The 23026-nt window shown below is 41.3% G+C and overlaps 2 protein-coding genes across 2 annotated transcripts; both read left to right on the top strand.

Moving 5' to 3' along the window:
- The first annotated feature begins 1896 nt into the window (after positions 1 to 1896).
- NT5C1B (5'-nucleotidase, cytosolic IB) lies at positions 1897 to 9389 on the top strand. The gene is made up of 6 exons (XM_026695324.2): positions 1897 to 2283; positions 2677 to 2844; positions 5302 to 5431; positions 6669 to 6791; positions 7873 to 8057; positions 8768 to 9389. Exons 1-6 carry the CDS (start codon positions 2128 to 2130, stop codon positions 9128 to 9130), a joined length of 1125 nt encoding a protein of 374 aa, XP_026551109.1. The 5' UTR covers positions 1897 to 2127; the 3' UTR covers positions 9131 to 9389.
- A 5375-nt stretch (positions 9390 to 14764) lies between these two features.
- On the top strand, positions 14765 to 21486 carry RDH14 (retinol dehydrogenase 14). Its single transcript, XM_026695325.2, has 2 exons — positions 14765 to 15229; positions 18923 to 21486. The coding sequence occupies exons 1-2, from the start codon at positions 14852 to 14854 to the stop codon at positions 19538 to 19540; spliced, it is 996 nt and encodes a 331-aa protein (XP_026551110.1). The 5' UTR covers positions 14765 to 14851; the 3' UTR covers positions 19541 to 21486.
- Positions 21487 to 23026: the final 1540 nt, after the last annotated feature.

The following is a 23026-nucleotide window of genomic DNA, read 5'->3' as shown; positions in this document are numbered from 1 at the left end:
GGACAGGGAGGTGAGGCGACGGCAGTGCTGCTTCCCTGGCCGGCAGGTCCGGTGGAGAGAGCCCGAAGCTGACCGTCCTCTCCACCCCTCGCCCAGCCCGTCTCCATCCCCACACATCTCCAAATGTGCCAGCAGCTCCAAACACTGCAGTGGCATGGGCATCGGACAGAGGCGCTCACTCGACGGGGCTCAGCTTGGAGGAGGACATGGCACAGGCCGTTGCCTTGCCTCCCTGTCCATGGATGGGTGGGTGCTATCACTGCCTCGGGCGGCTTCTCCCAGTGGCCTCTTTGGGTTCAGGCTGGAGGGACTTGGGAAGGAAGCCAAGCTCAGGTCAGCCCGGCTCTTTTGCTTGGCAGGCGGGCGCGCACCCGCAGCTCGCTTTCCCGGCTCTGCCCAGCCCGCACAGCTCTGGCATGGCCCTGGCAGGATGAGCGGAGGGCCCAGTGGGGAGGCACTCACTGCCTTGGCCAGAGCTCCACTGCCGGGCAGGAGGGCCCGCCTGTCAGCTGTGCTGGGTGCCCCAGGCAAAGCTCTTCACGCTCTGCCCAGTGTCAGGCAGGGATGGCGGCTGAGCACTTCTCCCGAAGTGGGCCGATCCTGCGCTGCGGCCCCAGGAGATTTGCCTCCCCACGTGGGGTTGGGCTGCCCTCTCGGGCAGGAGAGGCTTTGTTGTACTGGTAGCAGGGTGTCTTTTTTAAAAGAATTAGCTTTGCCTTCGAAGGTGAAGGGAAGGCAGCGACAGGAGTGCCTGAAGTGCCCCACCAATGCTGAGGTCAACATCCAAGTCATCGCCGCCCGCCCGCTTGAGGATGCAAGGGGGGGGATTAAGTCACCCCCGAAAAGACGACCTAGCCATTTTTTTCAGGGGTCAAAAAAAATAAGACCCAGCCTTATTTTGTGAGAAACACAGTACTCCCAGCTGACAGAGCTATAAGACCTAAGGGGGATATAAAAAAAAAACAAGAAAAATGAGAATTGCTTCCAGGCCCTTTTCTGCTTCTTCAGATTAAAATCCCGTTCCATTCCCATTTTCCTGAAGGAACCCCCATTATATAGCTTATTTGCGGTTATTTTCTAAGTTGGCATTCACCGCCTCCTTAAAAAGTTTCCAACCCAATTCAACAGTCAAGAACCACTACTCCCTTTTTTCAGATGGATTTAATGTATAGGTAGTTCTCGACTTACAACAGTTCACTTGGTGACCACTCAGTTACACCACCACTGAAAAAAGTGACTTATGACTGTTTTTCACATGACTGTCGTAGCATTTCCATGATCATGTGGTCAAAATTTGGATGCTTATCAACAGGTTCATATTTATGATGGTTGCAGTATCCCGGGGTCATGTGGTCATCTTTTGTGAACTTGTGACAAGCAAAATTAATTGGGAAGCCAGATTCACTTAACAACCATATGACTCACTTAACTGCAGCCATTGGCAGTTGAGTGAAAGAGCCTTGATGGTGTTGCAGTGGTTAGAATGTAGTACTTGCAGATTATTTCTGCTGACTGCCAGCTGCCAGCAGTTCAATTCCCACGGGCTCAAGGTTGACTCAGCCTTCCATCCTTCTGAGGTGGGTAAAATGAGGACCCAAATTGTTGGGGGCAAGAGGCTGACTGTGTAAACTGCTTAGAGAGGGCTGTAAAGCACACTATAAATCGGTATATAAGTCTAAGTGTGATTGCTATTCACTTAACTGTGGCAAGAAAGGTCATAAAATGGGGCAAAACTCACTAATAAATGTCCGGCTTAGCAACACACACGTTGGGCTCAATTGTGGTCGTAAGCCGAGGACTACCTGTATTTAAGGTTTCCTTTAAAAAAAAAAAAAGATAAAAGATTTCAATCGGGAAACTTGGTTCCCTTTCACCCGACCCGCCTTTCTTCGCCTCGGCCCAGCTGCAGCTCGAACGCAAAGGGTGTGGCGCAGCGAGACATTAATAGACGCGCGTAGCCCAAGAGAAACTCCGCTGCTCCGGGCGTAAAAGGGCCGGTTGTGCGTCTTCCTGCTGAAGCGGGCGGGGCCGCGGGACAACAAGCGGGGTACGGTTTCTCAGCTTCTTCTCCAGGCCTCGTCGAAGACCCGTTTTTGTTTTCCCCTTCTGAATCCCCCAAAAAAAACCATGAGCGGCTCTAGCCCAGACAAAGGGGAACCCCAGAAGAGCGAGGGGGAGACCAAAACGGAACTGCCCCAGGATGAAGCCGACGGAGCCGAGATGGACTGGGAGGCGGCGAGGATTGCCTACGAGAGTCTCACCAGCACCAAGAGACCTCGGCCCGTGAGTATTGTGAAGAGGGGGGTGGGCGTTTCCGTCGAGAAGGGTCGCTGAGGGCTGAATGCCGAGCCCCAAGCGCGGGAAGGGGGGCGGCTTCGGTGACCCTCTTGCCTCAAGAGGGGCAGGGACCGTGCTGGGTTTTCCATCTTCTTTTTCCCTTCTACGCTGTTAAAATGCTTCCGCCGCGTGCGCTTTGCTCTCCCCGCCACTCCTACTCCTGGTTTCTATGGAGCTCCCTCTCTCGCGTGTATTATTCCCCCCCACCCTTTGTTTTTCTCTCTCTCTCTCTCTCTCGTCCAGACGCTCCCTCCTCCCTTGTTGACTGCTCCCAAGACTTCCCCGTCTTCGTCTTGGTTTGGAGTCCAGCCGTTTTGTTTTTTTCCCTTTCTCCTTCAGCCCAAGCCTCAAAATGCCATCACCATTGCAGTGTCTTCCCGAGCTCTCTTCGATATGGTGGAGGAAAGGAAAATTTATGAAGAGCAAGGTCTGGAAAAGTACGTGGAATACCAACAGGCCAACGAGAACGTCACTCTGAAACCTGGCCCTGCTTTTGCCTTTGTCAAGGTAAACTCCTTTCAGTTCCCTGGAGATCTTTTTCTTTTATTTTTTATTCCTCTTTACTTTCCTCCCTGCCTTTATTTACCTCTTCTGATCCATCTTTCTTTCTCCTGAGCGCATGGCAAATAATATGACTGCATTTCATAATTCTGCCATCTGACAGACACCCTTGGGTATGTCTCCCCAATATTCGTTAATGGGTAGGGAATTTCCTGGTCAAAGATATTATAATGTTGAAATCTTATTAAATAAAAAGATGCAGTGAGTATGTATAGAATGGAATAACAGAGTTGGAAGGGACCAACTCTGTCTTCTAGCCCAACCCCCTGCTTAAGCAGGAAACCCTACACTATTTCAGACAAATGGTTGTCCAATCTCTTCTTAAAAACTCCCAGTGTTGGAGCATTTGCAATTTCTGGAGGCAAATTGTTGCTCTGGTTAATTGTTCTGTCAGGGAATTTCTCCTTAGTTCTAGGTTGCTTCTCTCCTTCATTAGTTTCCATCCATTGTTTCTTGGTGCTTTGGAGAATAGCTTGACTCCCTCTTCTTTGTGGCAGCCCCTGAGATATTGGAACACTGCTATCCAAAAATATATGCTATTTTATTCATTGTGTACTTTATTCATCACTGTGATGGCTCTGAGATACTAGAACACTGCTGTCATATCACCCCTAGTCCTTCTTTTCATTAAACTTGACATACTCAATTCCAGCAACCATTCTTTATATATTATAGATTTTCTAATGACCAGGTTCATTCTTCTAAGAGACTTTGAAATAAAAACCCAGAGAAGTTTTTTCATGATGTATGTTTACACTAATGGACATTTCCTATTTATCTTTCCTAATTTCAACAGTTTTTTTCAGCTTGCAGAACTTGGCCACCGGAGCTATAAATGGGATGAGTAGTTGCACATAATTTCTCCTTTACACCTCCTTCTGTTTTCTGTTAAAAGGAACAAAGTCAAACCTAATAACATTAAATTATCTGTACTAAATCAATATACATTTGAAATGCATGGATTTCTATCTTAGAAAGAAGTTAGAGATTGTTGCAGCCATCAAATCTCATTGATTTCAACAGAATCTGAAACTTTTTTAGACTGCAGCTTTTGTGCCACAATGTCTGTGTGGCAGCACTTGAACTTGGGTAAAAAGACCATCTGAGTTGGCAAAGGTATTTGTTAGAAATTTGTCAGTTCCTATAATTTAAAAAGATTTCAATGCTTAATTTTGTAATAGTGTTCTCTACATTCCATCAAAAGAGGCTGCTTGTGAAGCAGTTTTTTTTAAAAAATTTGGAGTTGCTATTATTTCTATAGACCTTCCTTCCTCCTTTATGATCTGCTAGAAACTGTTGTGTAAAAGCATGGGGTGAGTTGCACCACTGTCCCCTCTCCTCCTTCGTTATAGAGATAGTTAGCTTCCCATTGATGACCAGAAGAGACAATTCCTACTGCCACGTCCTTTTCTTTCCAACTTCTCACCTCTTCATTATCAATATTTCCTTTTCCATCCATTTCTCAGTATGTACCCTTATTTGAGCCACTGCATCACTTTCACCCTTCTGCCACAGCTCTCTTATTTAGGAGCATTAAAAATTGCTTTAAACTTTAAACTGGGATAGTATTCCATTTAACCTAGTATATCTACATTGACTGACGTGGCTGAAAATACTCAGCTGTGGACTCATTTACTCATTTACCATGCAAATTATATACTGTTCCACTAAGCCTTTTCCTGGCGATTTCATCCAACTGGAACCTAGTTAATTCATAGCTCTATCTTAAACTTCCCTTCTTTTCATCAAGGGGATTATACTATTAATTTGGGGGGGGGGGAGCAGAAAATAAATGATGACAAGCTGAGAAATTGTGCTGAAGCAGATCAGGAAGTTTCATGTTCAGCCTCCTATTTCACCAGGTGAGGCTGAGAAAGACTGTAGACTGAAAAGCTGATGAATCACTTTCAGTCTGTGCATGCAAGGCAGAGTTATCAAGGGAAACCTCAAGTAACTTATTGCCTAAGGCAAAGGGCAACATTATGTCCTCCACCCATTCCAGGTGCTGAAGTTCATATTAGTAATTGAGTCTTCAATAATGCAAATTCTTCTACATGCTTGGAGAACAAGGGAGCCTAAGGGACACTGGATGGGTCATCTATTTCCAACCCTGGTTGTTGCCTGCCTGGCCTGTATATTAAGCTACTGCTGCTTGGGCACCAACTTCCCTTTGTTTAGAGAAGCCATTCCTATTTATGTTCCTTAGCATCTTAGTTACTGTAGTTGTTAAAGGAAGACAATTGGGTTTGATGCATCTCCAGCAAGCCCTAACAGATCCTGGAGAGGTCAAGAAGTGAAGCAGGTTGGACTGGTAAGTGCATTCTTCTTCTAGGCATATCCCACCCAGGCCTCTTGATGAAATAATTGAGCAAATATATTTGTTTATCCACTTGATTCTCATAGGCAGTGGAACATGTAAATACACGACTTCGTGAACTCTATCCTGACGATGAAGAGCTGTTTGATATCGTGCTCATGACTAATAACCATGCCCAAGTGGGAGTGAGACTTATCAACAGCATTAACCACTACGGTGAGTCTGAAGTCTGGTTGCCTGTGCATTAGGCTAGGCTACTGTTGACATCTTTCATCCTTCTGTATCCTATAGAATTCTAAGACTAAAACAAAGTGCACTTGATTTGTTGCTATTTCTTTTGTGTGAAAAAAAGAACTCTGAGATAATGATTTGATGGCACTACATAGAGTTGAATGTAATATAGGACAGTCCCAAAGGTGCTTTTTTCAAGAGGCAACTGGACTTTCTGGTTTTTCTTTGAAGATTTTTCGCTTCTCATTCAAGAAGCTTCTTCAGCCTCTTGAAAAAAAGCATTTTTGGGACAACCATGACTTGGATGGCTGAGAATCTCCATAGACAAATGTAGAACATCATTAAATACATCATTGTATTGCACTTCCTGTTGGCCAAAGAGTTTCATCAAGTTTAGGTAGCATGTCAAAGGTCCATACCTCAAAGTAAGGAGAGATGGGGCTTTTGAGACCATCTTATCTTTTAGGCCAGGGGTACCCAACCTCTGGCCTGCAGCCTATTGGGAACCAGGCCATGCAAGCGACAGGCAAGCACTTGACAGCTTCATTTGCATATGCATGGGATATAGATTGCCCATGTGAAACCATCCTACCCACCGATCGATCGTGGAGCTAGAAATGTGACGGACACCTCTGTTGTAGGCCACCTGCTTTGCCTTTCGAAGCCCAAAATGCCAAAATGGAGCTCAGACATCTGACCCTAATTACTCTGAGCCATAAAACATCTGTTGGCCAGCTATATGTGGCCTATTGCTATTCTTAAAAGCGGAGCTATACAACTGCATCAAGACACTGGTTGCAGTTCAGTCTTCTGCCTAGAAATGTATTGTTCCACGTTTAGGAAGTTCATGACTCTTTATTTTATTTTTTTACCACCTCGGGATTATACTGCTAGGTAATTATATTAGGAAAATATCAGTCTGGAGGAAAGTAGTTTTTCTCTAGAAATGTTGAGTAGAATCCTGACAGATTTTTTTCCAACCTAGCTGAAAATGCATTCTTCAACAAGACATATGTGGTTCTTTTCAGCTGATTCATTTTAGCATTGTGTAGCTAGAAAGATTTCAGATATATTGCACATAAATATAATGTCAAGTTATCAAAATTTAAAGTAGATTCAAATTTTTTAACTGGTACACAACTATGAACTATTGCATAAATAACAGCAACAAGTAAGAATTTTTCTGCATAAGTTGGGACTGAGAATTTTTCTTAATATCTAGGTCTTCTAATTGAACGGTTCTGTATGACTGGAGGCAAGAGTCCCATTGGGTACTTGAAAGGATACCTTACCAATCTCTATCTTTCTGCTGATTCTGAAAAAGTCCAGGAAGCCATAGAAGCAGGTTTGCATTGAGTTTTTCATTGCTTTGGTTGAGTATTAAGCAGGGGTGGGATTCAAATTTTTAACAACTGGCTTAGTTGGTGGGCATGGCTTGATGGTCATGTGACTGGCTGGGCGTGGCCAACTCAACATCACTCACATCGAGGCACGCATCTCCTCACCTGGCCTCTCATGACTGTGGGAGATGCTGCAACAGTTGTAAGTGTGAAAAATGGTCATGTCACTTTTTTCAGTGCCATTGTAACTTTGAATGGTCACTCCACACAAGCAAAGTACCAGCAAAGGAGGGGAAAAAACTCCAGAGAAGTTCCAGAGACAGGAAATCTAGTCCTGCCAAGAAAAGGGTTAACGGAGAGGCAGTTTCTGTAAGCAACAGCAGAATGTTTCCTTCCTGCCTTCCTTACAGGATTAGGCCAGTCATTTCTTCTAACAACCTGTTCTAGTGAATAGGTGCGAACTGGTAGAATCCCACCCCTGGTATTAAGCAAAGTTTGATGAATTATTTGTATTTTCAATAAAATCTTTAACTGGATCAATTTGTTAATTTTTTTAAATAAATGGAAATTTTTGATTAAATCACAACCTTAGACATTTAAAAATATGGATCTGATGCTACATACTTGAGAATTGTTTAATAAGAAGGTAATACAGCTGTGTCTTCTGCCTCAAAATGTACTGGACTCTTGTGTAGTGGTTAAGACACCAATCTAAACATGAGATTGTGACTGACTCTGAGCACAAAGCAAGCTAGGTGACCTTGGGACACTTTCTGTCAGCCCTAGGAAGGAGGCAGTGGCAAACCACTTCTGAAAAACCTTGTCAAGAAAACTGCAGGGTCTTGTACAATCTCCAAGAAATTGACACAATGGAACAGAAGAAAAAAATATGTTCCATTTAGTCTAAGTGGGCATGTTCATAATGGCAATTCTAGTTGCCTATGAGAAGGCAGAAAATTATTAGATCTTGCAATTTTTGCTAACATAACTAGCTGATAATTTTGTACATTTTGGAAATATTCATTAATGCTGGCCTTGAGATTTAGTAGAAGGCATCCTAAATTGTTTTTTGTAATATTTCTGCAGGAATTGCTGCTGCCACTTTATTTTCTGGAAATAAAAATGTGCCTTATGATGATAAACAACTCCGAGTAGCCTTTGATGGAGATGCTGTTCTTTTTTCTGATGAATCTGAAATTATTGTGAAAGAACATGGCCTGGATAGGTTTTTTGAGCATGAGAAGATCCATGAGAATACACCTCTGGCGAAGGTAGAATGGCCCCTTCTGCATTTTCTTTGTTTTCTTATAATGCAGCCTATATTTTCATTCTGTATTTTGATTTTGATTTTTTTTCTTAAAAGGAATTAGGAATCTGTTTTGATTTAAGCATGTGCTCCTTGCTCGAAATGTTTATTAAGCTTTTAAAAACTTCAAATAATTTGGCAGAGATATGCATAAAGCAGCTTGTTCATTATTTATGTATTTATTTTAAATATTTATAACCAGTTCAAAGGATCTTATAATGGATTACTATAGCAATTTTTAAAATACACAGAACCATAATGACATTTGCATTTAAAGATAAAAAGTCAAAAATGTTTCTGTCCATTTAACAATTGGCTGCTAAAGTTCGATGGTGCATTTTGGAGAACACCAAGAGCTGAAAGCCATATGTAGCAACAGATTGCTATCTTTCCTGTTGATAAATAATCTTAATTTGAGGATGATGCTGGATTCTGACAGATTATGCACCCTTATTTCATGGATGGATGTTTTTTTTATATAAAGCCTTTGCCCTCCTAGAATTGGCTCCTCAATTGAAATTACAAAGGCAGTCTAGATATATCTACATATGCGCTGCAGTCAAGAAGTTTGCAATGCATTGAAAGTCCCATTAATGATCAGCAATCCTGCCTCTTTCTTTAAAGAAAAAATGGTGTAAGATTCTAAATGTCTTTATGATATTTTTGCACTCTTAGGGTCCTTTGAAATGTTTCCTGGAAGATCTTGGAAGGCTCCAGAAAAAGTTTTACCTCAAGAACGAACGGTTGGACTCACCAATCAGGACTTATCTGGTGACAGCCAGGAGTGCTGCCAGCTCTGGAGCCAGAGTGCTGAAGACTCTTCGAAGCTGGGGGGTACAGATTGATGAAGCCCTCTTCCTTGCAGGGGCACCCAAGGGTCCAATCTTGGCAAAAATCAGACCTCACATTTTCTTTGATGATCAGATGTTTCACATAGAAGGAGCACAGCAGCTGGGCACTATTGCTGCACATGTACCGTATGGCATCGGACAGAAGTACCACAAATCCAAACTGAAAGAGAATCCAGCCCAAAATTAGTTCCATTTACCTTGCCGATAAATTTGCTGTAAAGTTTAATATTTCCACATGTGGGTTTCTATCAAGGCTATATTGATGGGAGTTATTGAGGGTGGGGAGCACATTTTGTTATTCACATTCTTGTACCAATAATAAAACACTTTGAATGCTGTTGTTTTTAGACATTTCTAGCTACCGCTTATTTAGTGTTGGAAAATAAAGCTATGAAATTTGTACAGTACAGAGCAGAGTTTATTAAACAATCATTGCCCATAAACTACTAACAAGTTTTTATGAAATTTTGCTTATGTTGTCGCAGAGACAAACAACCTTTAGAGCTGGGGGCACATTTGAACTTTTGTGAACATACTCACAAAAAGGCTGTAGCGGAAAGCTTCCCTCTTCAAAAAATGACTGCTCTGACATGGCCAATCACAAAACATCCACTTGCAAAGTGAACGTTCCCCCAGCATGCCCTGGCTTATCCCAGTATGCCCCAACACAACTATTGCAAAGAAGTGTTATGAGAAGCTTGTGTTTTGCTTTATAGCATGGCAGATTAACAGTCGGATAGATACATAGAGATAGAGATAGATATAGATTGACTGATTTTAAAAGTCAGATGGGACTGGGAGACTATGTTGCCTACTACTAGATACTGTATATACCAGATAGAGTCTCTACTATACTGGATATAGTCTCCAACCCTATAGGCTCCAGTAGAGGACATGCTCAATAGTGCAGAACACATTTTAGGTAGCTAAACTTATATCCTTGGTACAGATAATAAAGTACTGTATATTCTGCAGTTTAGGACTGTTGCAACGTAAAGCCTTTGCTCCATTTAGCCATTCATTAGCCAAAAAAAAAAAAAAAAGCTTAGTCTCTATGAAAGACTTTAGGATTATTTATAGGGGAACACTTTGTTGTTCTTAAAGGCAATAAGATTTCAGAAGGATATATAAAACAGCTCAATTTAGAATCTAAACAGATAAAAACTTGATCCCTTAGACATCAAACTTTGTATCTAATCAGCAAGGAAATTCAAATGGACAACTATGCTTCCAAAATGGCTAATGTAGCAAGTTCAAGCAGCAAAATTGTTGTGGAATTGATGGTAATTTAGCACAATTTGTGTGTATCACAGGTGAAATGGAACTATTTCTATTCAGACAAGAAGGGCTGACATTTGCTGTTCACCACCCAGAATTATGAAGTGGAGCTGGGTAGCCCTATACCAGGGATGACAAAGCTTTGATACATCAAAGATGACACCCAACAATTATTCGTGAAAGAACTCCCTATTCTTGTATAATTTTTGGAGACCGCAGTGGTTGTGCAAGAATGGGGTGTGTGGCCTCTGGACCCACAGAAAATGGTGCGAGAATGGGACATTCCTTCATGAATTTTGCAGGCTGTGAAAGAGCTTTCTCAAAAGCTGCTTCAAGAAAGAATGCCTCGTGGGTGATCCAGAGCAACTTTGGGTAACCCAGAGAGGACTTGTCAATAGAAAGAGAACAGCATCTGAAGTGAAGCCATGTGGAGCAGATCCTAGGGAGCCCTAGGCCATGGAGATAATTATTTCAGCTCCCAAGACTCACATGTTTTGGGGAACAATGTGAGGTAGCCTTTTTGAGTAGTAGTAATGCTAGTGTCAAGATCTGGGTCTCCACTTGAGACGCAAGCTCATGGTGCTGTTGTTTGGGGTTGTCTAGAAAGGGGATGGATGGCATGTGATATGCTAGCAGTCAAGTTGGGCATTTTCTGTATTTTTGACAGACCAAGTCCAAAAGGTTTGCCATTACATACATACATCCAGTATTTACATACATACATGTAAAAGTTTCTCCTATATAGTTGTGTCTGACTCTACAGGTGTTGCTCATCTCCGTTTTCTAGCCTAGGGAGCATTGTCCGAAGACATTTTCCATGGTCATGCGACTGGAATGACTATACGCCAAAGCACATGGAACGCTGTTACCTTCCCACCAAAGTGGTGCCTGTTTATCTACTCACATTTGCATGTTTCCAAACTGCTATTAGGAGCTGGAGCAAGTAATAGGAGCTTACTCCATCGCACAGTGTACGGGTCTCAAACCCATACTGTAAGCTTTGCAGCTGACAAGCTCAGCGTCTTTAGCCATTGAACCATCGCGCACCTCACATACATACATACATACATACAGTTTTAATTTAAACTTCAGAACTTTTAGGTCAACATAATCAGCATTTAATGAATACGGTAGTATATGTTTGGGCTGCTGTCACTGTCCTTTCTCATTAATCACCACATAGGAGAATCTGCAAGTAAAGCTATTTGGCCTTGTTAAGCAAATTAATGAGAAGTGGGGCAGAAAATTCTCAGGATAAGACTATCTCTGTTCTGTGTAATGTGTAGCTATACATTTTCTGACTAGAGCTTGATGAAATCTGCCTTGAAAGGGTACATAAGCAGGCTACGTGAACATCTTCCTCCATTTACAGATAGTGACAGTCATGATTTTTGCCTTTTGCTGATTATTAGTAGCTCCCAAGACACAGCAATTGGACACGTGAGTCCAGTTTTTCTGAAAATTAATAACCACAGAGCTTTTCAAACAGTATCTTGGCTTTGTAGAAGTCTGTTACAGCCATAAACTCAGCACAAACTAAAAATTTACTGCCGAACACCTTCCAAAATTATTGAAAATAACTTGTAGAATTAATAGGAAAATCTACAAATGTAGAAATGTCTATAAATTTTTAAAGAGTGTGTGTATTATTTTTGGTGGGATCTGAAGCCCTAGTATCAATTCTATTGGGAAGGGAAAATAATAATTTAAAAGCACATTGCCAAAGAAATGTTTTACATTGATCCTTCTCCAGCTCCATGTTTATCGCTGCATTTGACCATTGCAGGACTCCTACCAGAGTTCAAAACTATTTAGGTCCACTTTGATGATACATACATAAATACATATCCATCGTGCTGTTTCCTTTCATGGTAAGTTGCATGACTGTATGAAGAACACAGACCCCAATAAGAAATAACAAAAGAAATTAAGGGCATAAGAAAAAATAAAGAAAATACAGGTAACATTGGTCTACACCAAGGTTCTTTATACTTGGCAAGTTTAAGGCTTGTGGACTTCAACTCCCAGAATTCCTGAGCTAACATGACTGGAGGAGGAATTCTGGGAGTTTAAGTCCACAAATCTTAAAGCTGTCAAGTTTGAAGATTCTTGGTCTACACCAAGACTACTGTCATGCCCCTGTTGGAAACTGATTCGGAGGGTGAGGCCGAACAGCTGACGGGGAATGGGAGTGTGGCTCCGTTGGCTGTGGAAGGAACTGGGGAAGGGCACAGTCTGGCTGGGCAGAGCAGGAGAGAGGTAGAGCAAGGGAGAGGGAATTCATGGGAAGACTCAGGCCCACTCCCTCTTCATCCAGGGCACGCAGGGAAGAATGGAGAAGGGAGCAACATGAGTTGCGTGACTTACAGGGGAAGAAAGGGCCCTGATTCCTTTCATTAGCTGCAGCTGGGAACACAGTGTTTAAAAGGGAAGCTGCGCACAGCCAGTTGTTGGGAGCAAATCGTGAATTTATCTGGTATTGTCATGGCTTATCTGTGTTCCTGGCATCTTCCCAACTGTGTGAGTGTTGCCATGCTTTCAAGTCTGAAAGCCTTTCTCCTGTCTTCTCAAGTTAATTACTACAGCTTTGTTTGTTTGGATTTTTAGTTACAGTCTGTATGTAGCTTGTTTTGGACTGAATTTTCTACAGTTAAACGCTGTTCCTGGGAGAGTTTTTCTCCAGCCTAAGGTAACCTGGACATTGGGGACAAAGTTGAGATAATAAGGGGACTCTTCTTGCTTATTTGACTGTGCTGCTTTTGTGCCACGCCCTTTTGGGTCATCACTTCAGTATTCCCTACTTCTCTAGCCTTGCAAATTATCCTTGATTCCATTGCCTTCATAGATTGTTTCATATATTGCCTTCATTCATTAAACTATTCACCTCTTCCAGTCTCAAGACTTTTATCAGTTCCATCTAACCATGACTTTCTCCATCCTTTTCTCAACCTATGTACTCTTCCTATTTGTTTTACATTTTGATCTCCATTCATTCTATGATCAAACCATCCCAGTTTAGGCTTTCCACACAATGAAATCAGATGTAGCTTTGTTTTTATCCCTTTGCTTTCTTAAATGTATTACATTATTTATCCTGCTGAATGATCATGTGAGTGAAGTGAAAATGTCAGTTATTATCTTGTTATTTATAAGCAAACCTTCTGTTTAAAACTACTTTCCCATCTTAATAAAATCTAAATGTTCAATATTTTTTTACTTAAGAACTTTTCATAAAAGAATGTCCAATTATCTTACAGACTTAAACTCTGCACGTATTTTGTGTTTCTATAATCAATGATCATTCTCTCAAATAATAGAATTCCTAATAAATAATTATCAACATTTTATTGTAACAAAAGATAGAAAATACATTGTATTGCTCCCTCTGCCTTAGTACAAGCATTACTGTTCAATGTTAAATGTTAATTATCATATGATAAAGATGTAGCTCTACAAATTATTGAAAATGTAAAGACAGTATTACTGAACATATAAACTCAGTGGAAAACTAGTGGCTAAGGCACCTGGCTAAAAAGCAGGAGACTCTGAGTTCAGGTCTAGCTTAACCATGACCAGCTGTGTAACTTTGGTCAGTCACTCTCTTTCAGCCCAACCCATCGCACATGGTGGTTGTGGGGAAAACAGGAGGAGAAAGGTATGATGGATATATTCTCTGCCTTGAATTATTTGTAAAAATAACAAAGGTGGGATACAAATAAGTAAATGTATAGGTAAATCAATCACAGGCTATGACGGATAGGCTAATGATATTGTGACACAGGATATAGGGGTCAGGAAGTAAGGCTGAGCCTGTACATTGGTTATGTTGGTTTGTGATTGAGGGGTCTGGTTTTGACCCAGCTACTCTTTCTAACCTGTATGTTTTTCTCTATATTTATATTTTCTTTAACACACCTGCCCCTAATTATGAATTTGAGATGGGGCAGCTCTCAAATGGTAATTAATTATCCCAGGTTGCATTAAGCATACAATAACTGAGCTTATATAGATAAAATAAACTTCAGAAATAACAACTTTGACTAGCAAACAGAAAATAAACAATAACAAAGTTAACTAGTCACTTGCTAATGTTTATCCAAGCAATATTTCCTTTTTGATTCAATTTTTCTTGGGTTTTTTTTTTTTGTAAGCAACTGGGAATTAATTTAAACAGGACAGAAGGAAGTTTGAACTTGAAGAAATACCAAATTATATGGACCAGTCATAACTATAGAGACTGATGAAAGCAAACATTTCAGTTAAGCAAATTAATTTCCCGCTTTGTAGACCCGGTTCCTCTTTGCACTGGCGCAACTTGTTTTAAAGCAAGTTGACATTCATTTAGGCTCATTTATTTGCATAATAAAGACAAAAATTGAATATAAGAAAAAAGCCAATCAGGACGGAGCAGGTTGAGCGACAGGTAAAAATCGAATCTGGGCTTCGCGCCCACTAACTATATTTCCCAGAATGCCAAGCGAGGCGAGCCGGCCAACCTACCCAACTCCCGGAGGTTCCTCGTGCCCCCACCCGCCCCGCCCGCCGCGCGATGTCATTGGGTCGTAACTCTGAGTGATCCCTCGGTCGGGCCAGCCCGCGCCCAATCCCGTCCCGTCTGGGGCTCTAGGCGATGGCCGCGGTTGGGATCCTCCTGGCCGCCGCTCTGGGGGGAGGGTTGCTCTTCATCGCGCGCTGCTTCTCTTCCGTGGCCAGAAAAGTCGCGCTAAAGATGCCGGCCGGCGGCCCGATGGAAGGCAAGACCGCCATCATCACCGGGGCCAACAGCGGCTTGGGGCGGGCCACGGCGGCCGAGCTGCTACGGCAAGGCGCGAGGGTCATCATGGCCTGCCGGGACTGCGGCCGCGCGGAGGAAGCCGCCCGCGAGCTACGCGCCGAAGTGGGCCTCTGCTCGCGCGGAGGGGGCGAGTGCCGCGGGGAGCTGGTGGTGCACGAGCTCGACCTGGCTTCGCTCAGCTCCGTGCGCAGCTTCTGCCAGCAGGTGCTGCAGGTACGGTCGGGTGGGATGGAGCGCGGGGGGGGGGTGGATTTTAATCCATTAGGGGGCCCTCCCTGCTCCAGGAAATACAAATGGAGCCCACCCCCGCGGCTGGAGGGGAGGTCTAACATAAAGGGGGTCCCGGAATCCTTCGTGCGTGGGGCGAGCAGGATCCAGTTGGCAGAGCCTGGAAAGTAAAAGAGGGTCCCTCGTTTAATTGCATTGTGGCGCGTGGCCGAGGCATCAACATTTCTTCAGCAGCAGGTTATAGCCAGTCAGGGGTCCGCATTGCAGCCCTTGGAAACCAAGCATAACGTCTTTCTCTCGTTCGATGCTGCTTTTACATGGCATCCACCTGAACATTATTATGCCTGTAAATAATCTGTAGTGCGCCCTAAAATAGGTCAGGCCATTTGAGGCTAATCCAGTAACAGAAAAAAAAAAAACATGGGTTCTAAATACAGAGCCTCTTGATTTTCTATCAAGGGCTTTTTTTCATGGGCATCTTCTGACAATTATGCCGGCATGCTGACAAATATATCTTTTGATTATTTTTTGTTCCCCCCCCCCCCCACACACACACCCTTCGATTGCTAAAGTAGGAATCTGGAAAATGGCTCTTCATTCGCATGATTTTTACATAGGTCTGAGCATTGCAACACCATAGATGGTATCAGCTCCATGCATTATCTTATCACAGATCGGAAGATTTGGGAGGCATTTTGGTGCCTGTATCCTTGAATCTCATTTTTGCAGTTCATAGTTTTTTCATCTAACCTTCCATGAGCAGGTTCAGCTGCACATAACAAGCCATCACTGTCATGAATATCATATGCAGGTTCTGGCAGCATGGCATAGAGACATACGTGATCCACATGATTTTCTTACATGGAATCTTTCAGTCCCCATCCCATTAAATATCTGCAAACTGCAGGCCAATATTGATCTCACACTGTTGACACTGCTGTGACATAAAAACATGTTAGCCACATGAAACCACAATCAGATAATAGAACACATCTGCCTGCATACAGGGAACCCTGACAGTCATGATGTCAGTACTGCCATTTTGGCAGTATGGAAAACCACAAATCTATTTGATCTATGTGACCTCTGTATTAAATCCTAGGCCACATTGTGATGATGTAACTAGTACAAACATGTGTATATGAAATATAGAATGTAGGGTTTGGGGTTTTTTTTTTGCCTTATTTTATGATCTGAACTTCAAGCTGTCAAATCACAGATTGCATCCATCTGTATACAATGAGTCATATAACAAAAGTTCCAAAGTGGTTTTATGTCATTGTTGGGTTTTTGCAATGTCTTATAATGAACCATTATGGATTTTGGAACCATTATGGAACGAAATATGGACTTCAGATCCATATTTGTGATGGTTCATTGAAGACATTGCATTCAGCAAGATGGAGTTTTCCTGAAGATTGTATGAAAAAGTATAGATTTATGAGGGTCCATGCCATAGAACTACATTTTTGCACCCAATGACATCCGGCTTCAACCAAAGTAGCAACCTCTAGTTGAAGCAATTAGCCCTAAAAACAAGTGTCCATATTCTGATTAGTAAGTTTTATTATGAAGTACGTTAATAACAATAATTCCAGTGAGCACTTTCACATGAGAAGTCTATACATAGGCAAAATGTAAACTAGTTTTCTGCTTTTATTTTATTTTATTTCCTTTTTTTTCTTCCTATGTAACAAAGACTTGTCTGCACCTGTTGTGTTGAAAACCCCTACTGGCCATCCTAATAGCTTGTGAACCAGCTCTTACAGATGGTATTTTAAATTGTCAACTCTGTGGTTGAGATGACTCATTGCTGATAGATAGAAGTTAACTGTAATATACTAATTGCTTATGTATTCCAGATAAAAATCATGCATCATTAAGAGGACCCATTCTTTACATTCATGTTTTTGCAGCATGATGATGCTGAAAATAGATCCATGATCATTAAAATGTTCCAGGCAATAACGCAACTGGTTTACTTTTTAATATTGGATTCTCGTAGGTGGTATTAAAAAAATTGTAAAATCATGAGGATCCTTTGTATAGGATTTTAAAGATCCAAGTTTTACCCAGCCTCTTCATCAGCACAAATGATCTTTGTTTATCCTCTGCTCATCACCCATGAGCGACAGTAAGGAAGCATGTTTGTGTGGATTGCTCAGAGACAGTGTATGCTTTGCAGACGTAGACAAGGGTTCCAGATCCTTCCACTAGTATCTCCAAAGAAACCACTTCAGCTTATGGGAATTAATAGACAGCAGATGTGGAAAAGGACATCAACGCATACATTACATTGTGTGTATGCAAGTTGGTAGGCTAAAATTAGTTGTGATTTTCCACTGGGAGCATGCAACATCAAGAGGCTGTTTGTTTTTTTCCCCCAGATATTGCTGAAGAAGCAATGAACAGCCTTTCCAGCATGAATATTAGCACTGTGGTGTGTTTTAAGTTATGAGGATAGGATGTGAGGCCTGAAATGAAGACTAGTTCAGAAGACAATCTTGAATAGTTGAATGGCTCATAACCTCAAGCACCACATTGATATTATAAAATTAAGACAGGCACAATCTTCTGTTGATTTAAAACTGGGTAGATGAGCTAAATTTACTGGTCCTTCAGGCTTCTTGGCTTCTTTTGTGTACAAATTGTAAGATGAAAAATTATGTTTATATGTTAAGAAACAGAGGAGGGTGTTTTATTTTGAAATTATCTTAATCAAATGGAAGACTGTGCATCAGAGTAAGACGTAGAAATGTTTGGATCTCCAGAGCCTATGAAGAAATTATAAAAATATGAGCAATGTTGGGTTTGCCTTTGCTTGTTCTATAGAAGTTCAGCTAATAGATTTTATCCTGTTGCAGAAATGAAGAACTTGTGCCCACTTCCTGTGGCTGCTGTATTGTATTTCTTCCTGACCCTAACTGGCACAACTAATAGGGAGGAATGCTGGGCTGTCACAAACTTGTGAGCCTCATATGCGTTGCTTAACAATGCATCGCATCATGGCTTTTTGGGAATTGTAACAACTGGATGGCCACCCATTCCTTGCAGCCCTCATGAGAAGCGCAGGTTCCGAATAGTCTCTCATCTATGGAAATTTTGAGACTTGCTGTTTCTCATCCAGACAATCTCACAAGATAGTTGCTGTGGGAATAAGAAGGAAATCCCCCTGTGTATTGCTGAAGAAAAAAATGCTTTGTAATTCTAATAAATGTGTGTCTTAAAAAAAAAGCACATAAGAATCAGGTAATCATGAAGGAAGCTGTAAAGACTGGCTATGGTCCTTTTGCGTTGTGGTGCTTGACTTTCTGTAGACTTGCTTCTTTTTTTTTCCCCCTCAGGAACTATTTGTCTAAGTTTGACAGTCTTTCAAAATTGTGCAAGAAGAAAATTTGACAAAAGGATATCAAAAATGCTTTGTAAACATGGAATATAAAGAACTTAATCTTTCACCATTTTTCCTTTAGAACAGGGATGTCCAACCTTGGCAACTTTAAGACTTGTGGACTTCAACTCCCAGAATTCCTCAGCCAGCTTTCTGGCTGAGGAATTCTGGGAGTTGAAGTCCACAAGTCTTAAAGTTGCCAAGGTTGGACACCGCTGCTTTAGAAGATAAAGATTTTAATTCTCTCTCTGTCTTTCTCTCTCCCTCACCCCCCCCTCTCTCTCGTACAGGAAGAGCCAAGGTTGGATGTCCTGATAAACAATGCTGGGATATTCCAGTGTCCTTATATGAAGACAGAGGATGGTTTTGAGATGCAGTTTGGTGTCAATCACTTAGGTCACTTTTTGCTCACAAATCTTCTCCTTGGTCTTCTAAAAAGTTCTGCTCCCAGCAGGATTGTAGTGGTATCCTCCAAGCTTTACAAATATGGAGAGATCAACTTTGATGACTTAAACAGCGAACTAAGTTATAACAAAAGCTTTGCCTATAGTCGAAGTAAACTGGGCAACATATTGTTTACCAGGGAGTTAGCCCGACGCATTCAAAACACAGGTGTCACTGTGAATGTATTGCATCCTGGTATTGTCAGAACAAATCTAGGTAGGTATATACATATTCCTTTATTAGCCAAGCCCCTTTTCAATTTGGTATCTTGGGCATTCTTCAAGTCTCCATCAGAAGGAGCCCAGACCATTGTCTATTTGTCCACTTCTCCTGAAGTAGAGGGTGTATCTGGGAAATATTTTGGGGACTGCAAGGAGGAGCAGTTGTTGCCCAAGGCCACAGATGACTTGGTTGCGAGAAAATTGTGGGATATCAGTGAAGTGATGGTGGGGTTATTAAAATAACCTAGAAGAAGCCCTTTATTGAAACAATAGTCAAAGCTATTTTTGAGACTTCCGTTATTTTCCCAGCACTTTATCCCCTTGGTTTTTGAGGCACTTATTGGGGGATTCCAAGCAGTCTGTGTCAATTCTTGATTCTTTCCACTTTTTAAAAACAAAAATTTACATATAAAGAAAACTTAATATTTAATGAAAAGAGTTAGAGTATAAAAAAAATGTTAATATATTTCAAGAGCGATATATATATATATATATATAACTCTTCCTTGAAAATGAAAAAAAAAAAAAAGGAAGAATGGGCTATTTTCAAATTGTGTGCTCAGAGTTCAGTGCTTCGTACCTGAATTAGCTGTGCATGGTGCTATATTTGAAATGTGTTGCAGCAATGTTCTATTAAAGAAAAACAAAACAAAACTGAGAGACCTATTTTCTATGTCTCATTCAGCGTGGCCTACATTTCTGCTTTTAAGTAGGAAGCCTAGTCAAAAACTCTAAAGAGAAAATCTGGCTTGTGATACCCCATGCCAGCCTTTCTGCTCTGCCTTGAAAGCCTTCGAGTGCTCTATGGTTGCACGGTGATCAATCATCTGCGTAGAATCTGCACCTGCGTAGTGTTTCCCCTTGAATTTGTCTTCCTAGATCTTATTCTAAAGCATTTGTTTGTCTCGCGGAATCATCTCCTCTAAAACTCCTAAAGCCATTGCAAGTAATGAGAGTGGGAAACGGACACCTCTGGTGCCTTTGCTTATTGGAACACCTGTGGAGACGGTTCTGCTTGTTGTGATCTTTGCTGTCTGCCACTGATACGTGCTCCATCAAGTTTTACATTCTTCTCCTGGATTCACTCTCTTAATAAGAGAAGCCACTTGAAGTTGTTGAAGGTTGTTTCTGCGTCTGAAAAATATTACTGCTGCCCTTTATTTATTTTTTTGCTGAGGGTATATTTTCGTGCATTTGTTATAAATCTTGGGTTACCCCATCTTTTTCCTTTTGGGAATATAACCTGTTTGGTCTACCTGTATTATTTCGGAAATATGGTTTCTCAAGCATTCAGCTCATATTGTGGATGCCATTCTCTACTTATCTACAGAATCCAGAAGCAGTCTGGGGCCGAACCCATTGGGTAAACTTTGAAGCTACTTAGAAATATTCCGAGTTCAAATTCACCTGGCCTTCCTGCCTATATTTTCTAAGATTAGAGTGTTTATTCAGAATCAGTGAGCCATAAGGTAGCCAGTTGCTTTCTCTTGACAACTTAATAGACTATATAAGTAACATTTTATTTCCTTAAAAAACAGTATATATATCAGTTGGGTCTAGTATCTTCAGGATAACGTTGAATAATACACAGCAATAAAATATGAACGGGACTTTCACATGAAAGTAGAATTTAGTTCAAATGCATTTAAGTATCAACTGCATAAATAATTCTGCAGAAACTACCATTCATAAACCACAAAGAATGCCACCTAATGCTTAACTGTAAAAGGGGTGTTAAACCTAATTGGAGGAAGTGGCCATGGACTGTGGTTGGGACTGGCATATCTCCTGGCTATTAAGCACTGCTACAATGAAACTGATGCATTCCAAAGATTTAAGTCTCAAAAGGAAAGGTGTTGGGTATGAGTGATTCCTAGGGCTTTATCACAGTATACTACCTGTCTTCCGCAGTCTTTGAAGTGAGGATTTGCTTTCTGTATGAATGAATTGGTTTAGAGGAGCAGAGATGAAATACACACACACACATTTGCACATACAAAATCTATACATAACTGTATATATAAGCACACTGTCCAAAATACCAGTTAAACTAGTATTGATTTGCATCAGTTAATCTCTGCCATGCAGAGCTGTTAGTATTTCACATAATTCATTTTTGCTTTAATTCATAGAATGTACGTTTCGTAAATACAGCTCTATCTGAAATAAAGTATGTCAACATGACAGCATTCTGTTTCCTCGTTTAAATTAGAAGCTTTCTACCTTTTCCATCCAGAAGCCTTGTATCAGAGATGGGGACACAAAACACTACAGTAAAAATGTCTTACGAGAAAGAATGATCTCAGGGATATTTCATACAAAATATGAATGTTATAATAAAAAGACAGCTGAGTAATTTTTAAATTAAAAAAGCTGCCAGGATTTTGGAATATCTAGTTTGGGGGGGGGGGGAGTCCCCAAACAAAAAAGTGTTGTGTATATTTGTGTGTATGCTAGAGAGATCATATACACCTTTACAGGTATGGTATGGAGTGGGGAGGGAATTGATGAGGCTCTCGGACCAAAAGATGACTCGGAAGAAACCCAAGGAAAGACGTCTTACAGCAGAGGTCAAACCCGTGGCATCACATCATGTGATGCATCACAATTCACACACACACCCTTTGCTAAACCAGGTGTAAGCACGGCCAGCACATGATGCATCCAGTCCATGGGCTGTGAGTTTGACATCCCTCTCGGGCACAGAGCTCTCTGGTTTGGCCTCTGCCTATGTTTCTTTCAGATCATGTAAATTTAGGGGGTAAGAAAAGGTGTTCAATTCTTCCAAAAAAAAAAAAACACCACCTGGCTGTGGAGATGTGTACCAGTGAAAGATGTTAGATTGGATGCAAGATGCAATCATGCATCCACACTAAATAACATGATTCCTTGCTGTCCCTATAAATGAAGTGGAAGTTTGATAGCGTAACAAGAAAAAAAACCCAGATGTCTGGTCTTCCATGGTCAAGTTCAAAATGGCTGTGGAAGCGTAGCAACTTACCAGGACAACTGGAGCTGAGGAGATAACCATTGCTAAATGCATCATCTTCAAGTTTGTCCCGGAGCAACCTATCCTGTTTATCTTTTATATGAAGCAAATAAGAAAAACACTTCCAATTTGGAAGAACTAAGAAAGCTCTTTGATGCTTCAGCTATGGGAAACGGATGAGACAGAAGCAGCATCCTGAATCTCTCAGAAACATAAGAATGGAAGAATAGGGAAGTTGTTTGTTTCGTGTGCAAAAGAGTTGTAACAAGATAAAAATTTTAAAACATTTCTCCCGGTGTGGAGGGTCAGGTTGGGGTTAGGGTTAGGGAGGGTTGGGGAGGAAAAAATGTGGCTGGTATGGGGACAATAAATAAAGGAGGAGCAATTTCTTCTTATTAGATTAGAACCAAAACAACAACAACAACTTTAATGGGGAACAAACCATCAGAATATTACTCTTATTCTTTTTCTCTTACATAGTTTTCTATAAAGCCAGGGGAAAAAATACAAATTCAATGCTCAGATTGTTTTCAGTTTCTGACAGGAACAACCCAACTGTCAGCTGCTGTGTGAGACTTTTTTTTAATCCCAAGAGATTAGTAGTATCTGAAGCCAGGAAAAGGAATGGGGGATGGAAGCAGAATCTTCCTAAGAACCTCTAAATGTTTCTCTTTCCTATCTCTCTTTTTCATGGTGACTTCCTTGATTTTCTTCTCCTTTAGGCTAAAGCTCACATGATA

The sequence above is a fragment of the Pseudonaja textilis genome, chromosome 1 (genome assembly GCF_049901715.1).
Source record: "Pseudonaja textilis isolate UNSWEBS1 chromosome 1, rPseTex1.2, whole genome shotgun sequence".
NCBI classification, from domain to species: domain Eukaryota; kingdom Metazoa; phylum Chordata; class Lepidosauria; order Squamata; family Elapidae; genus Pseudonaja; species Pseudonaja textilis.
Note: the sequence above shows the minus strand (reverse complement) of the source record. Positions and strands in the feature narration are given on the sequence as shown.

Coding starts and splice junctions, on each gene's coding strand:
- NT5C1B (XM_026695324.2), top strand. CDS start 2,128: ATGAGCGGCTCTAGCCCAGACAAAGGGGAACCCCAGAAGAGCGAGGGG. Junction 2,284..2,676: donor GCACCAAGAGACCTCGGCCC/GTGAGTATTGTG, acceptor TTTCTCCTTCAG/CCCAAGCCTCAAAATGCCAT. Junction 5,432..6,668: donor CAACAGCATTAACCACTACG/GTGAGTCTGAAG, acceptor CTTAATATCTAG/GTCTTCTAATTGAACGGTTC.
- RDH14 (XM_026695325.2), top strand. CDS start 14,852: ATGGCCGCGGTTGGGATCCTCCTGGCCGCCGCTCTGGGGGGAGGGTTG. Junction 15,230..18,922: donor TCTGCCAGCAGGTGCTGCAG/GTACGGTCGGGT, acceptor TCTCTCGTACAG/GAAGAGCCAAGGTTGGATGT.